Source organism: Pseudovirgaria hyperparasitica (genome assembly GCF_010093815.1).
Source record: "Pseudovirgaria hyperparasitica strain CBS 121739 unplaced genomic scaffold EJ05scaffold_3, whole genome shotgun sequence".
NCBI lineage: Eukaryota > Fungi > Ascomycota > Dothideomycetes > Acrospermales > Acrospermaceae > Pseudovirgaria > Pseudovirgaria hyperparasitica.
In genome coordinates, this window is record NW_022985551.1 from 1,890,292 (window position 1) to 1,907,891 (window position 17,600).

Sequence of the window (17,600 nt, forward strand, 5' to 3'; positions counted from 1 at the left end):
ACGAAAATGCTGAGCATGTAGACTCACAGGAGACTAGCTCGCTATACGACTTATTACTTGGGAAAGATTGCCATCAAGGCTCATTGGTGTTGTATTCAAAGTCATGGGTCTGAAAGGAATCGCGTCCTGCGGGATATGCTCTTCCATTCCGGATCGGGAGCCATCAACGGCCTTATGAGCTATGAGTCTGGTGTTTCTAAAGTCTTCGGACATTGTTGTGCCTCGTTGATAAGTAATTACCGGTAGATACGTCCAGAAGACATGCAACCTTCCATTCTGCGAAAAGTTCCCATGTTTCAGGGAGGTGGCCTGACACTGGCTCGGCGACTTGCACATTGCGAATGTGCCAATCATCTGGTCATGCATTGATTCATTAGATGAAGTAGGCGCTGTGATGCTGTTGAATATTATATGGATACCGAAATTGCCCTCCGGGCGCTGCGGTCCAATCAACTACAAGGTATTCATGATGACTTCCACGCAGCTTGTGCACATCAAGCTCTTTCTAGTTGTATGTTAACTCGATAAATCGTGCGTACATAGTAAAGTATAACTTGGAGTTCGTTGCCCCATACGGCCACAGGGATCGGCACAATGTGGCACTATCAGTGCCTGCTTCTAGTCTCCAGACTCTAGGGCTCTTTGATCGAATATGCAAACATCTATGCTTTTAACAGTACGGTCTTGCATGCATGACGGCCCGTTCTTCAGCCTCGTGGCAACTAGCCACTCGTCAGCGTCTGATATGTGCTGACACACGAAGTTCTGCGAACGCCTCATGTATAATTATGGTCCTTGTTACACAAAGAACAGTCGATTCGGACCGTCAACCAGTAAGTTGCTTTCTAGACCGGATGACTTTGCATGAACGTTGATGTCTGGCGAATGATTGGACGCATGAGTATGTGTCTACCTTCTCAAGTAGTATAACATGGACGATCGATACAGCAGTGCAGTGACTATTCTCTGCAGTGGTGCTTTGATGGGTGGGTAGCTTAGGCCCGAGTGGGTAGGTTGAGCGTACTTATGTAGCCATAGTAGAGGACGTGGGGTATATGTATCCGCATGGATCTACCTGATCCTAGGCGTCGGATCCACCTGTTTTATTATTATGGTGGCTCACAACCATCACCTGAACAGTGAGGATGTTGGTGGCCGAAACAATGTTCGATACATCTTCCATAATCGGTCATGTCACAATACTGGTAGTGCGGGACCCTTTTTTAGACCCATTACAGCCCTGTCCTCACAAGCTCGTCGCGACTCACTACAGGCGCCCTCCATTCTACTATCCCCACGCTTTCGTCCAGGATGTTACATCGTTATAAAGCTAATGCTGGCTCGAATCGAGTCTCACCATCGGTAGACCGGTTCAGTATCCTAACATCAGAACGTGATTATGCTTTTTCAGCCATCTGAACAATTACAGTGTTTCGGTGAACATTCTAATTAGAGCGCAAAGGGCAAATGCCGACACGTGCCTGGGTCAACAGACAGGGGAAGACAGCATCAACTAGTAGCATCTGTACGTTGATGTACCTTGAAATTCCGTGCAAATAGATCCAAACTTGTTTCTTGGTACAAATCCACACACTTCACTTTGAAAAGTGTAGGTCTTCAATCTGTGCGGTCTACATAATACGCCACCTAGTACAAAATATACACAACGCCACGATCCGAATACTGACATCAACGACATCCACAGGATTCGAATTCGAGACTTCAACTACTCCGATACACTACTATTAATAGCTTTGATAATTACACCCATGAATCGCTTCCGATGGCTTGAGCTCGCTTATCAACGTACTTCTCCGATACTCGTATAATTGTGTTTCAATACCGACGATGCCACAGTCCAAGTCGACACAAATTTCTAGGAAGTCGCGTATTCACGTGTACCCTGTTCGGGAGCATAGTTAGAATTGCGTACCGATTTTCATGTCAACAAGTTAGTTTGGATTGCGTTCGTAACAATCGTCTTTGACCTACCTCGACGAAGCTAATGAATAGCAGTCTGTTGCAAAGCGTCACTGTCTCAGTTCATGGCTAGTTTACGTCTCCGAATATCTCGTTATTCACCTATACTGGCTTTCAAAACCGCTGTATCCTTACAATTCTTCAAGTTGCGATCGAGTTGAAGTATTTCTCGGATGTAAACTGAATAGTTACTGTTCACCCGGCGTATACCTCACAAGATGGAAGATTCGACACTCAATGCGAGACCCCAGCTTTTAGTTGGCCCTGATGTCTTGCACGAACTTGTCAATAAACAATGTCCCTCAGATCACTGTGCAATCGATTTCCTGAACGACGATAGGACTAGAAGACGCTACACATATCAGACTCTACGGGACCAGAGCAAGACATGGGCACATCATCTAATACGGCATTTCGAGCGCACATCAGCCGGGTCCAGACCTACCGTGCCTGTGCTCATGCCCCAAGGGCCTGAGCTGTACATCACATTACTAGCCATACTCAGAGCTGGAGGAAGCTTTTGCACTCTGAGTATTGACGCACCTGCTGAGCGCATCAAATTCATCGTCAAAGATGTACATGCTCGTTTGCTATTGACAATAGAGTCTTATAGAACCAAGCTTACGGCACTTGACGAGGTCGATGTCATTGCTCTTGGCTTCGATGAGGAGGACTCGCATGTAGATGTCAAGTCTGTGTTACCTACTGTGAAGTCTACAGACCTGGCCTATGTCATGTACACTTCAGGATCAACGGGCACGCCGAAAGGCGTGGGGATCCCCCATGGTGCAGTATGCCAGAGTCTGCTTGCACATGAGCGACACATTCCACGGTTTTCCCGGTTTCTCCAATTCGCAGCACCGACGTTCGACGTATCGGTCTTTGAGATATTCTTCCCGTTCTTGCGGGGCTCTACCTTGGTTGCGTGTGATAGATATTCCTTGTTAGACGACTTACCAGGAATTATGCGACTGATGGATGTAGATGCGGCGGAGTTGACTCCAACGGTCGCAGGTACGCTTCTCCAAACGCGAGCAGCTGTCCCGCAGCTGAAATTGCTATTGACAATCGGTGAGATGCTCACTCCACACGTCATCAACGAATTTGGAGCTGGTGAAGCTCGAGATAGTATACTTTGGGGAATGTATGGCCCAACGGAATGCTCCATACACTGCACACTGCAGCCTGCATTTAACTCCGAGGACCAAGTCGGTAATATAGGATACCCACTCGACTCAGTCTCTGCTTTCATCATTGCTCCTGTGTCAGCAACTCATCATCCTGAGACTTTTAAGATTCTGCCCCTTGGCGAAACAGGCGAGCTTGCGATTGGAGGTCATCAGCTTGCTGTTGGATATCTTAATCGCCAGGAACAAACGAGTTCTGCATTTATCAATACTGAGAATTACGGAACAGTCTATCGAACAGGCGACAAGGCAAAAATTCGGAACGATGGACGAATTGAATGTTTTGGCAGGCTCAGCAGCGGTCAGATCAAACTCAGAGGACAAAGAGTCGAATTGGGCGAGATCGAACAAGCTGCTCTCCAGGCCAGTCACTGCCGCACCGCAGTCGCATGTGTAGTATCTGGAGTTCTCGTCCTCTTCTGTCTGGTGTACACAGAAGTCAGTCGAGAACAGATCATAGAGTGTTGTCGGCGGTGGCTTCCAGAATTCATGGTTCCGGGAGACATTGTATTTGTCAAAGACTTGCCTCAGCTTCCTTCTGGAAAGGTCGATCGGAACGCACTTGAGCACAGATATATCGAACAAAGACGGCATATGCATATCGTTGAGTCTGAAGAGGAGGAAAATATAGATAGCGTGATCCTTGAATGCGTCCTCGGACACTGCCAAAAGGTTCTAGGAGATCACGTCGGGCTGTCTACTCCTCTAGTGTCTGCGGGTGTCGATTCCCTTAATGCTATTAGACTTTCCTCATCTTTGCGGTCGGCTGGGTTCAAGATAGGGATGACCGATGTCCTAGAAGCGGAGAATGTTAAAAGTCTGGTACTGTATCTGGAGTCCTCGTCAAAACCAATTTCAGATGAGGCCGTCCAACAACAATCGAGAGCTCAGGCGACACTACACTCTTTCCTCGGACGAGGTATCCTGAGCAAGAACAAGAACAAAGTACAAGACATTCTACCATGCACGCCTTTGCAGGAGGCCATGTTGTCTGAAACTGCTGTCGATTCGGTCCGGTACTGCAATTGGGTCGAGCTTGAATTCACTCGAGAGCACAATATCTTTGCTATACGCAACGCCATCGAGAGACTTATTGATGAAAGTGAGGTACTTCGCACTGGATTCTACCATGATAACGAACTACGTTCATTCGTACAAGTGATCTGGCAGCCTTCTGTGAAACCTCGCATTACGACCGTGCCATCGTTCGACCGCGAATACTCCCTAGGTACACCTCAGAAGCTTTTGCAACCACTAGCAGTCCAGATATGTACGACCAAATCTCCACCGAGGGTGCTCCTACAGCTTCCACATCATATCTATGATGGATGGTCATTGGAGCTGATGTTGCAGGATCTCAGCAGCTACCTACGCGGGGAGGCTAAGGCTAAGAGAACGCAGTACAGCCAAGTGACAAAATATTTGACAATGGAAGACCGCACTGCCGAAATGGAGATAGCTAGTTCATTTTGGTGTATCGAACTCCATGGTTTTCGGCCCAGACCGCTTCCGACGTTGTGTATCTCAGATCCAGGAAACCGGAAAGCTTGCGTTTCATGGAGAATTCTGAGCAGCACTTATCCTAAAGCTCGAAAAGCAGCTCAAAAGATGAATATCAGTCCACAGGTCTACTTTCAAGTTGCTTTGTCCTGCCTAATCGGTGCGTACATCGGATCGCCGGAAGTGACTATCGGTCTTGTCACGTCCGGTCGAAGCCTCGCCTTGTCAGGAATCGAGTCAACAGTTGGTCCATGTATTGCAACACTTCCTTTGCGGATGCAACTGGGTCATTCACAAGAGATACAACAAGTCCTGTCTGATGTTCACACCCTGAATCGAAGAGCAGTCAAGCATTGTTTGCTCCCGCTACGAGATATCAAAAAAATCGCCAATGTTCCGCTTGGAAATACAATGTTTGATGTTGTCTTTGCATGGCAGCAGACTACTCAGACATACGAAGATCTCGAGCGGCTTACCGTCAAACAGATCAAGAGCGCTGACTACCTTGAATCTAAACTCATGATTGAGATCGAACCAAGCACTGAACAAATCACAGCCCGTGCCACTTTCGATCCGAATGCTCTGTCTAGATCCGTTGTTGAGACTCTTTTACTGCAAATTGATTCACTTTCAGAGTTCTTCATGGATTGCCCCAACCGGCAATTGAACAATATTACAGAGTCTCTAAGCCAAGATTGTTTGTCTGTCGTTGCATCACGCAAAGCTTTCATACCTTTATCACTTGTTCCACCTCTCGAACAGACTGTGAAAAATATGGCCATTCTAATAATGCGACCACAATCCGATCTTTTGATACCAAAAGGGGCACTTGGAGAAATTGTATTCTCTCCGCATCAAGATAGTGTTCTACTTGCCGCAACTAGAAAGCTTACGACTGAGTCTCAGAAACTGATACGTAGTGGTCAATATGGCAGAATACTTGGTGCCGGTCACGTACAAGTCATCGGTCCTATAGCCGAGATCGAGTCGCAATCGAAAGAGATTGAGATCAGCCACCCGCCCGAGACTGCGAATGATACCGGCAACTGGACCAGAGGAGAGAAATTAGTGGCGGCAGCGCTCGCAGAATCACTCGATATTCCTGTGTCCATCATTAAGAAGGCCCTGCCCTTTGCTCGGTACGGTCTGGACTCTCTTATCGCGATCTCGATGTCAAGAATTTTGAAACGCCTCACTGGATATCATGTGCCTGTCTCGCTGATTCTACAGAACCCGACGACTGTTGCATTAGCGTCACGAATTTCAAAAGACCCAGAGGAAATAGAACAACGTTCTAAGACCCGTGTTCACGATTTACAAAATATATTTTCCAAGGAAATAATAGACTGTATCTCCCTACAGTCAAGAAAGAAAGGCTTGGAACTTGCAAAAATTCTGCCATGTACACCTTTACAGGAGGCAATGCTTTCAGCTGAAATCAGTTCTACGTCTATCACATACGTTAACAGAATGCTGTTCCAAGTGCAAGGGGATTTGGGTCGACTCCAGCATGCGTGGGAAAGGGTCTGCGAAAGGCACGAAATTTTACGTACATGCTTCGTGCCGACCGACGACCCTCGTTTTACGTACGCCCAGGTTGTACTTAAAAACATTTCAGCAGTATGGATAACTGAAGATACGGAAGAGGATTTACTGCCGTCCAGGGTTGAAAAGCATGCTCAAAGCTTCGCTAAGTCCATCCCAGACTCTACAGGACCACCTTTGAAATTTACTTCTTTCATCACGCCTACTACCACATATATGTTATTCTGCTGCCATCATGCTATCTATGATGCAGAGGCAATGTCTATAGTACTATCCGACGTTCAAGATATATACAATGGCCTATTGTTATCGTCGCCGATATCATATGAACTATTCTTGAAGGACATGGTATCTACAGATATGGAGGGAGCAGATGAGTTCTGGTCTAGAGTTCTTGCAAACTTTGAGCCCACTGCGTTTCCTTACTTGAATGGAAAGTCGGCCAACTGGAGGAAAACTAAAAATATGAAGGCAATGGTGGTTGTAGATCTGGATGTCTCACTTGATGAAGTCACGCACGGCTGTAAAGGCTCATCAGTATCACTTTTATCCGCAACTCAAGCTGCCTGGGCAAAAATGCTTCAAAGTATACTCGGCGAGCAAGACGTTTGTTTCGGGAGTGTTTTCAGTGGTCGCACAACTAGCTCAGATGACCTTGATCGACTTGCGGCTCCTTGCTTCAACACCTTGCCCATTCGAGCGGACATGTCGTTGAACACCCAGAATATCGACTTAATGCGCAGTCTAAGTAATCACAACGTAGAAGTCCTTCCTTATCAGTTGACTCCACTACGACGTATTCAGTCGGTCATCGGAGTAACCGGACAGCAACTCTTTGACACACTTTTTATACTGCAACGACCGCCCAAAAAACTGGATGATCGAATATGGAAGCTTATCGAGGATGTAGGATCTATGGACTTCCCGCTTGTTGGTGAAGTCGTCCCAAGTCCAGCTACAGGCACTGTCACGCTCACGGTCCATTACGACACGTCATATATTTCGGATCGTGATGCTCGTGTGTTGGCTAAAGTGTACACTGCAGCTCTGCGATCGTGTATCACTAACCCTTCAGCATCGACTGTTGAATTCTTAGGACTGTGCTCAGGCTCACTGTCCATAAGTAACCCTGAACCATGTATCCTTGAACAGGAAGAACATCGAGGTTTACAATCCGCGTTTGAGGATCAAGCAAGGCTCTGTCCAACAGCTACGGCGCTTTCTTTCTCTTGGGCTGACAAGAAATTCCAGACTTGGACTTTTGATGAACTAAATGGTATCGCTAACTCAATAGCCGAAGCTTTACTTCGTCTAAACGTTCGCATTGGAGACGCTGTGCCAATTCACGCTCCGAAGTCACCCATGTTCTATGCCAGTGTCCTTGGTATTCTGAAGGCTGGAGCCGCCTTTACGCCCATCGACCCTGATCTACCCCCATCACGGAAGCAGTATATGATTGATGAACTTGGAGCAAGGATCATGATCTGCGACACTGAATCACCTCCTGGATGTCCTCCAGAAATCACATGTCTGACATTGTCGCAACCTCTCAAACCATCATCTCATAATCCAAAAGTCGATGGGTTTCATAGTGGATGCTTAGCGTATCGATTATACACCTCCGGGTCGACTGGAAAGCCCAAAGCAGTTAGTATGGAGCATAAAAGTCCCATGCATACTATTGAAAGCTCAAAAGATATCATTCCATGGGACCAGAATTCGAGGTTACTTCAATATGCTGCCACTACGTTCGACATGTGTTACTACGATTGCTTCTTGGCCTGGTCTTTCGGGTTCTGCTTGTATGCCGCAGAGCAGACTCTTTTGCTCAACAGCTTGATCGAAGTGATCGAAGATAATCAGATCACGCTTCTAGATTTGACACCTTCAGTAGCTAGAATACTGAAACCGTCGTTTGTTCCCTCGGTAAAGTATTTATACTGTATCGGCGAGCCTATGGCTCAAGAGATAGTCGATCGGTGGCCTGGAAAATGCGTCAACTCCTATGGTCCTACAGAAGCGGCATTCTGTTCCACAATACAGCTAATGGATAAGGAGACCAGCCCGGCTGTGATCGGCAAGCCTTTTCCCTCGGTGTCGTTCTACCTCTACTCTCCCTTAGGCCATTTTGATGTACCAATTCTTGGTGCTGGTGAGCTTTACTTAGGGGGCCCTCAAATTGCACGAGAGTACCATGCCAACGTCGACTTGACACAAAGGCACTTCATTCAGGTTGATGGTCAAAAGCTGTACAAGACTGGTGATTTGGTTCGTATGCTCACCGATGGAACCTTTGAATTTATTGGCCGAAACGATGATCAAATTAAGATGCGGGGGCTACGTATAGAACTGGAAGAGATCACAACTGTCATCGAACAAGCCCACCCAGACATCAAATCTGTCACAACACAAGTTCTAAGAACCTCTGAAGATAACAAAGGCCAGCTTGTCTCATTCATTCAGCCCAACATCAGCACAGTTGATCAGACTAGTGACGCCATAATTGAAGCCGCCAAGCGATCTGCTAAGAGACAGCTGCCATCCTACATGGTGCCCTCATTTTTCCTTTCCATTGAAAACTTTCCCCTATCAGCTGCTGGAAAATTAGACAAGAAGGCTTTGAGCATGATATTGCATCGGAACATCCAGCAATCTTCAGACAAAACAGAGAATGTGGAGAGAGTCTGGACGCCACTTCAGTTAGAGCTTCGAAAGACTCTAGCTGCACTTGCTAGAACCCCATTGGCTAAAGTGTCACATGATACGTCTATCTATCAGCTCGGCCTTGATAGTATCAATGCTGTGCAAATTGCATCCAAGCTTCGTAAGATAGGCTTCAATGTTCTTGCGGAGCATGTGCTTCGACATCCAACTTGTGACTCGCTGTCTATATTCTTAGAAGATCATGGTGGCAGCAAAGGGTATGCAAAGCATCATGAGGGATTTGATTTTCGAAGTTTCGATGGTGAGTGTCGCCGGTCACTGAGATCTTCCACTCGGATCAACACGAACGACTTTGTCGTAATCCGCCCCTGTACTCCGCTACAAAATGGTCTGCTTGCCAAGTTCATCCAGTCAGATGGTGAACTCTACTTGAATAGGTTTACGCTGCTCCTGGATCCCCAAATTAGCGTGAGTCAGACTAGGGAAGCCTGGTCAACAGTATGCCAGAATCACGAGATGCTACGTGTTGGCTTTATCAATCTACAAGTTGCCGGAAGTCAATTCTGTATGGTCAGCTACAAAGAGACGGCTGTGGAATCAAATCTCAGATTTTTTGAGGGGGTTTCCTGGTCGGAAACCAATTTCAGAGAATGGCAAGCAAGCTGCTCAAACGACATACTCCAAAGTCTCCACTTACCACCATGGCGCATAGTAGCGGTGGAAACCGAAGGTCGGGTCATGGTTTCCATGTCGATTCTACATGCACTATACGATGCACAAAGCTTCAATGCCATCATGGATAGTTTTGCTAAGACTCTTCAGTCCCAGAGACTAGCTCCAGAATTACCTATTGAGCCAGTTCTGAGTGATATCATACAGGCTAGCAAGATAAATGAAGCAGCAAAGTCCTTCTGGAAAAACACACGAGACAGGATTTTTATCAACCGCTTCCCGAATCTACATCCAGTTCAAGTTAGCAGTTCTGGAAAACAGGTGCTCGTAGAACTCGCTTCTACTACGCTTACTGATTTAGAACATGACTGTCGACATGCAAATATCACTCTTCAAGCGGCAGCGCAGGCAGCGTGGGCTCGTATCTTGGCAGCATACACTGGAGAGCAAGCGGTAACATTCGGCGTAGTACTTTCAGGTCGATCATCACACGAATCCGAGGAAGCTGTATTCCCGTGTTTCACAACTGTGCCGATCACTATTCGGAACCACAATAGCAATCGCGAGCTACTACAAGTAATGATGGATACAAATGTGGCAGTCCGAGAGCATCAGTTCACACCTCTGAGTGACATTCAAAGGCTGACAGGCTATCCAAACGAACCGTTGTTTGATACTATTTTCGCGTATCAAAAGCTTTCTAAAATTTCAGACGTAAGGTACTCTTGGAAATTAGAAGTAGAAGAGGCTAAAGACGATGTGAGTCCTGAACTGGGTTTAACAGTCTAGAACTAATATGAAAAAGCATGCTATCTCGATAGAATTGGAGCCGAACACGGAAAATCGGCTTCAATATCGGTTGACTTATGATGCGAGCTTGCTACCAGATGAACAAGCAGCAATTCTTATACAACAGCTTGATACCGTACTGACTGACCTAGTCAAACTACCAGACGGGAACGCTGACGATTCATATAAAAGAAACCTGCACCTGTATTCTATTACACCTGCCAAAAACATCGTGATACCGTCCAGTGTCCAACTGCTGCACCAATTCGTGGAGCGAAGTGCGCTTGAACATCCAAAACGAATCGCATTGGAATTTGCGATAGGTTTTGATGAAACAGAACCACGATCAGAACTATGGACATATGAGGATCTGGACCGCCTTGGGAATAAGATTGCAAATATGCTGGTAGACAGAGGTACCATACCGGGAAATCTCATAGCTATATGTTTCGATAAGTGTCCCGAGGCATATTTCTCGATCCTGGGCATCTTGAAGGCCGGGTGTGCCTATGTTGCCATTGATCCCACTGCACCAGCAGCACGAAAGATGTTCATCTATGAAGATTCCGGAGCACAGTTGTTTTTGTCTACCCGAACACTCTCTCAAGATTTCATTCTTGATAGACCAGGAACACTCATCAATATGGATGATACTGATCTGATGTCGTTCTCAGCCAATGCGCCTTCACTTTCCCGCTCAATCAGCCCACAAGATCGTAGCTACTGCTTGTATACTTCCGGTACGACGGGAACCCCAAAGGGCTGCGAGTTGACGCACGAGAACGCTGTTCAAGCAATGCTCGCATTTCAACAGCTTTTTTCAGGGCACTGGGATGACGCCTCTAGATGGCTCCAATTCGCCTCTTTCCACTTTGATGTTTCCGTCTTGGAGCAATATTGGAGCTGGTCTGTCGGTATCAGAGTTGTATCCGCTCCACGCGACCTGATTTTTGAAGACTTGCAAGGAAGTATCCGAAAGCTTGGTATCACACATATCGATCTGACCCCGAGCTTGGCACGTCTAATCTATCCTAAGGACGTTCCGGATCTTTGCCGTGGAGTCTTCATCACGGGTGGGGAGCAATTGCGCCAAGATATTTTGGATGTATGGGGCCCCAAAGGAGTCATATACAACGGTTACGGTCCCACAGAGGCTACAATTGGCTGCACGATGTATCCTAGGGTTCCTGCAAATGGCAAACCATCGAATATCGGACCTGCGTTCGATAACGTGGGCTCTTTTGTTCTACAACCTGAGACAGATATACCTGTGTTTCGCGGTGCCATCGGCGAGCTGTGCGTCTCTGGCAAGCTCATAGGAAAAGGGTACCTCAATCAACCGGACCTGACGTCGGAGAAGTTCCCGACACTCAACAACTTCAAAGAAAGAGTCTACCGAACAGGAGATCTTGTCCGCATTTTGCACGACGGTACTTTTGATTTCCTTGGAAGATCTGACGACCAAATCAAGCTACGAGGTCAGCGTTTGGAGATTGGTGAGATCAACTCTGTCATCAAGCAGAGTGTACGCCAGGTAGAAGACGTAACAACATTGGTGCTCAAGCACGAAAGACAACAAGGAGAGCAGCTTGTGTCTTACATTGTTATAGGAAAGTCATTACTAAGTAAAGGGGAACCAGAAGTGGTATCAGGAGCCTCCAGGATCGTGTCACTGGTCAAAGAGAAGTGCAAGAATCTATTGGCAACCTACATGGTCCCCACTCACATCATTCCGATCACTTCGATACCGCTGTCAGTAAACAATAAGGCAGACGGGAAACGGCTACGAGAAATCTACAACGGCCTATCTCGCGAAGTATTGCAGGAGCTTTCTGACACAACAGACTCGAAGCCTTTTTCAAGCACCGAGCGATTGATTTTAGACGCCGTAGACTCGATCGTCAGTGTGAACAGTGATCTTGCATCGAGAGACTCCAGCATCTTCGAGCTTGGTCTAGACTCCATTACAGTGATAAGTCTCTCTATGAAATTGAAAGAGTCCGGGTTGAGATACGTCTCGCCTGCAATCATCATGAAGAATCCAACCGTGGGAAGGCTGGCAATGGCTCTGAGAAATACACAATTTTCGAACGAGGAGAGTGCCGTTCTCGAGGTAGTGCAATTAATAGCTGCAACCCATCACAAATATAAGTCTCTTGCCACGAATCTTCTCGGCGTCAAGACAGAGACTATAGCGAGCATTGCTCCTTGCACGCCACTACAACAAGGGATGATCTCCAGAGCTTTGAGAGTCGACAACAAGGTTTATTTCAACACTTTTATTTTCGAGTTGGCTGCTACAACAGATATCAACCGATTGAAGACATCGTGGACCAGTGTCTACGGAGATGTGGAGATTCTCCGTACTAGGTTTATGCCTACGGATGATGGATACATTCAAGTCGTCATCGAGAATTGTTCCCTACCATGCATTGCGGTGGATATCGCTGATGATAGCAACCTGGTAACTGCCTTGAAATCAGAGGCTCGAGCATGGCGAGATTGTAACAACGATATCATCGCGAAGCCCTTCCAGATTACCTTTGCTACGTCATCAAAACGTACGATCATGGCGGTTCACTTCTTCCACGCAATCTATGACGGCAACAGTCTATCAATGGTCTTCGAGCGCGTTGTGCAAGAGTATCGACACTATAAGACCACTACTCGAGGATTGAGTTTTAAAGATATGCTCCCGTATGGACCTCTACGGAAAGCACCAGGTGCACAGGATTTCTTTAAAACACAGTATTCGAATGCTACACCACAACAATTTAAGCGCCAGTACAAGAGCTTGCATACATTGAATGCGACGGTCTCATCAGTATTCGCGTTAGACGACAGATATGAGGAAGTGAGGAAGGCGTTGAGAGTAACAGATCAAGCCATCGTTCAGGCATCCTGGAGTGCAGTACTCCAAAAAAAATTATCTGACTCGATTACTTTAGGCATCGTTGTCTCAGGAAGGACATTGGAATATCCCGATGCTGAATTGACGATAGGCCCGCTATTCAACACAATACCACTCCACATACAATTTGACAATACATCCACGTGGGCATATGTTGTAGAGAGATGCCACGAGTTCAATATGGGCGTCCTCCCATATCAGCATACTCCTCTTCGCGACGTTCTTAAGTGGACAGGCATGAATTCTGACATGACCCCATTTGAGAATCTTCTGGTCTTTCAAAAGGAGAGATTACAGTCTATTGAATGGAACCGTAATGACCTATGGGATCTGACTGTTGAAGACACTGAGCCTGATTATCCAATCGCGTTGGAGGTCATACAGAAGCAAGATGGGTCACTCCAGGCGACACTGGCTGTGAGGGGTGAGTTTATAGACTCAGAAGAAGCTAGAGAGCTCCTCGATCAATTTCAGGCGGCTGTCAAATCGTTGGTAAAGTCACCTCAGGATCTTGTATCAAACACCGTCGGCCCGTTCAGTTCCATCACCAAGTCAGTCGAAGTCAACGTGGCGTCGGATCATGGCGTCTCAGTATCACAAACGTTCAATTGGACTCGGGAGAGCGAAGCTCTACGTTCTGAGCTGGCAGAAATGACAGGAATGAGCGCATCAACTATCCAGCCATCCACATCCATCTTTGACGTGGGCCTGGATAGTATCGACGCCATTAGTCTATCATCCAGGCTACGAAAGCGCGGCTGGTCACTTCCAGTGTCTGCAATCATGCGGCATTTGACGATCGAGAAGATATCAAATCACTTTTTAGGGACCTCGCATAGCAAGACGGATGATTTAAATTCTCTGGAAACCATAAAAGTGAAACAGGAAAAGTTAGAAAAGTACATGAGAAGTATTCGGCAGGGTGAGCTCATCGAGCGTGTTCTTCCAGCAACGCCACTCCAAGAATCGATGGTCGCAGAGATGTTTGCTTCAGATTTCAAACGGTACTTCAACCATGACCTGCTTAAGCTATCACCGAAAGTTGATGTCGATCGCTTGAAAACAGCATGGGCAAATATCGTGCAAAGCAGTCCGATACTTCGAACAACGTTTCAGGTTGTGGAATCATCGGATTTTGACGCCTCCTATGCTCAAGTCATCTACTCTTTCGTGGATCTTAATTGGCAAGAATGCAGCACTTCCGACAAAGATGTGGACGAAATTATAGCAGATATCTGCTTCGATGCAGCCTTTAAGGGTTTCAACACGAGTTTATTACAGCTTAGGCTTATAACAGTATCTCAAGAGAGCTATCTGTTACTCAGTATAGCACATGCTCTCTATGACGGATGGTCTCTTGGGGTCTTACATGACCGGGTGAATGCTGCATATAATGGGAACGTGATTGAAGACCAACACCATGATGAAACGGTGTTTGAGATAGTCGGGTCTGGTGCTTTGAATAATGGCGATTTCTGGAAGGAGTTCCTCTCCGACACAAATGCTGCACCATTTCCAAGGCAGCGTGATCCAGACAACGGCGGTGAGGAAGACACAAATCGCCAGGAGTTCCAAAGTGCATTATCCCTTGTTATTGTGCGGGAAGCCTGCAAGAATCTCGGTGTCTCCCTGCAAACACTCAGTCAGACTTGTTGGGCACTTGTACTCGCATCCTATACTCATAGTCTGGATGTCACGTTCGGAGTCGTACTATCTGGTCGGGATAGCGAGGTTTCGAATGGCTCCTTATTTCCGACTATGAATACGGTACCAGTACGATCTATTATCCATGGCACTTGCCAAGACTTACTTCGCTATATGCAGAGTAATATGGCCAAGATTAGACCGCATCAACATTTCCCACTACGAAAGATTCAATCTGTGACTGGAAGGCGTGGTGAAGACTTCTTCAACACCCTGTTCATATATCAGCGTAGACCAGAACGCCAAGGGGCTACAGCAGAACCTCTATACCAAAGCGTTGGTGGCAAGAGTGATACAGAATATCCTATTGCTGCCGAGATGGAGGCTGCCGACGGAAAGATTTGGTGGCGCTGCGCATGCCGCAATGACTACCTGGACATGGAAGGAGCAGATACACTCCTACAGCGACTTGATCACACTCTACAAATATTGGTCAGTGAACCCACTTCTTCAGTCTTTCACTTCAGCAACAACGGGATATCCGTCTGTGGACTTCCATCATTTAATGAGCAGCAACTATCACAAGTAGAACATATTCAGAGCCTTGCAGAGAGAACAGAAGTGGGCATTCAAGAACATTGGACAGAAAAGGAGGAAGTAGTGAGAAAGACAATCGCTCGAGTTGCTAAAGTATCTGAGGACGACATCTTGCGAAGCACATCAGTCTTCCAGCTCGGTCTGGACTCGATCAGCGCCATCAAAGTTGTTTCCCTGTTACGGAGTAGCGGACTGAAAATCAGCGTCGGCGACTTGCTGAAAGCCGGCTCATGCATTCAGATAGCTCGTATGGTCTCCACCTCAACCGAAGCTAGAAAGGACATGACCGGCGAGACAATGAGGGATCTTGAAACAGAGTATCTTGCGCTTTTACGAAAGAAATACTATCACAAAAAGGACGATGTCGACACGTTCTTGCCGGCCACGGCAGGTCAGACTTACATGTTGGTGGCATGGAAGAAGTCAGAGGGATACTCATTCTACCCAACATTCCATTATAAGCTATCAGGACAGGTTTCGCTGGAACGGCTCCAGGCCGCCTGGACTGCTCTCGTCGATGAGCAGCCAATGCTGCGCACGACCTTTCTCTTGTATAAGGACCCGACACTAGATACACCACCGTTCATCCAAGCAACTTTGAAGAAACGGCCGAGTCTGATCCGCCCGGGTTACTTAGAGAAAGATTTTGGTCAGCCTTTTGCTGATCTTTATGCGGACAAGTCAGACGATGGGTGGATCTTGAGTCTCAAGCTACATCACGCTCTCTATGACGGCGTCAGCCTTCCACTCTTACTGGATCGTCTTATTGTGCTGTGTCATAGACCTTCTGTCGGACCCAACCTCAGATCTCTCATGTTGGACTTCACAGCTCTTCCTTCCATTGATGGCCTCTTGGACCAGCAAAAAGTTTTTTGGAAATCTTACTTCCAAGACCTTTCAGTGAACCGCGGGCTTTCAACCAAATCGCCACTTTTACTACTTCAGCCGCGCGAAACGCCAACGAACAGATTCGAAGTATACCGATCACAAACGATTCGTCATCTAGATCTCCGTAAAGTCGCCCAGCGGCATAGAATCACACTCCAAAGTATACTTCTGGCGGCCTATGCCCGCGTCTATGCAACATTCGATCCCACGAAACCCAGACTCGACGGGGTCACAATTGGCATATACCTGGCCAATCGCTTCCATCCCAAGATGGAGTCACTCCCGTCGGCGACAATTCCATCTGTGAATCTTGTACCCATCCGAGTCCATTCTCTGATGACCGAGTCGCTCATCGACAGTGCTATCAGAGTACATCAAGACCTCCTCGAAATCGGCTCATTCCCAAATGCCGCCACCAGCCTCGCAGATATATATAACTGGACCGCTGTTCGCGTCGATACCTTTGTGAATTTTATTCGTTTGCCGGGTGCGGAGCCGGGCGATGAATCTGGTTCCCTATCACATACGGAGGTTGGGGTCGATCCAGTCCCTCCATCTCCATCAAATGCAAATGATCGGACAGGGAATACTGCGTCTGACACTCCGATCACATTAACATCGCTAGATGCCGAGTTACGGGAACCACGTACCTGCGTTACAGAGCTGACCGCCGCCGGTCGACAGTCGTTGTCTTCATTTGATCGCATTGAATCGCGCTACAGTGATGCATATTTGGTAAGTTGCGCCGTCTGGTCGGTTTACATTTGTGCATGGAGCGACGCTAATTAAGTATATGCAGCACGCACTAGACATTGAGATTGCTGAGCGAGGGGATAAATTGGACATAGGAGCGTTCTGCCCCGAAGGCATGATGACTCTGGAAAATTTGACGCAGGTAGTGAAAGAATTGAGGGAAGTGTTAGGGAGAGCGATGGACTGAACGGTAAAACTTTCCCTTTGAATGTGACGAGTTGTTTCGCGTTCGTTTTTGTTACACATGGCGTACGTGTTGAGCGATTTGGCTTGTTTCAGAATGTATCTTACAAGCTTGTGAATTCATTCGCGTTACAGGTCACACACACGCAGTAGAGATGAAGTGCAATTACCATGGTTTAATTTGTGAAAACCGAGCTGATTGTGAAACAAACAACCTTTGAGATGTCCTGGCGCAAAGTGACTTGTTATTGCAATGGACCCAAGACAAAGAGTTCCCCAGCCGTCCA

General features: G+C 46.9%; 1 protein-coding gene across 1 annotated transcript; it reads left to right on the forward strand.

The window, feature by feature from the left end:
• The first annotated feature begins 1,915 nt into the window (after positions 1–1,915).
• EJ05DRAFT_259760 (uncharacterized protein) lies at positions 1,916–17,569 on the forward strand. Its single transcript, XM_033740250.1, has 4 exons — positions 1,916–1,951; positions 2,017–10,307; positions 10,354–17,112; positions 17,177–17,569. Exons 2-4 carry the CDS (start codon positions 2,199–2,201, stop codon positions 17,315–17,317), a joined length of 15,009 nt encoding a protein of 5,002 aa, XP_033603777.1. The 5' UTR covers positions 1,916–1,951; positions 2,017–2,198; the 3' UTR covers positions 17,318–17,569.
• Positions 17,570–17,600: the final 31 nt, after the last annotated feature.

Excerpts from the sequence above, each read along its gene's own strand:
- EJ05DRAFT_259760 (XM_033740250.1), top strand. The coding sequence starts at position 2,199 with ATGGAAGATTCGACACTCAATGCGAGACCCCAGCTTTTAGTTGGCCCT. Across the intron at positions 10,308-10,353 it reads TAGAAGAGGCTAAAGACGAT|CATGCTATCTCGATAGAATT; the intron begins GTGAGTCCTGAA and ends AATATGAAAAAG. Across the intron at positions 17,113-17,176 it reads GCTACAGTGATGCATATTTG|CACGCACTAGACATTGAGAT; the intron begins GTAAGTTGCGCC and ends AAGTATATGCAG.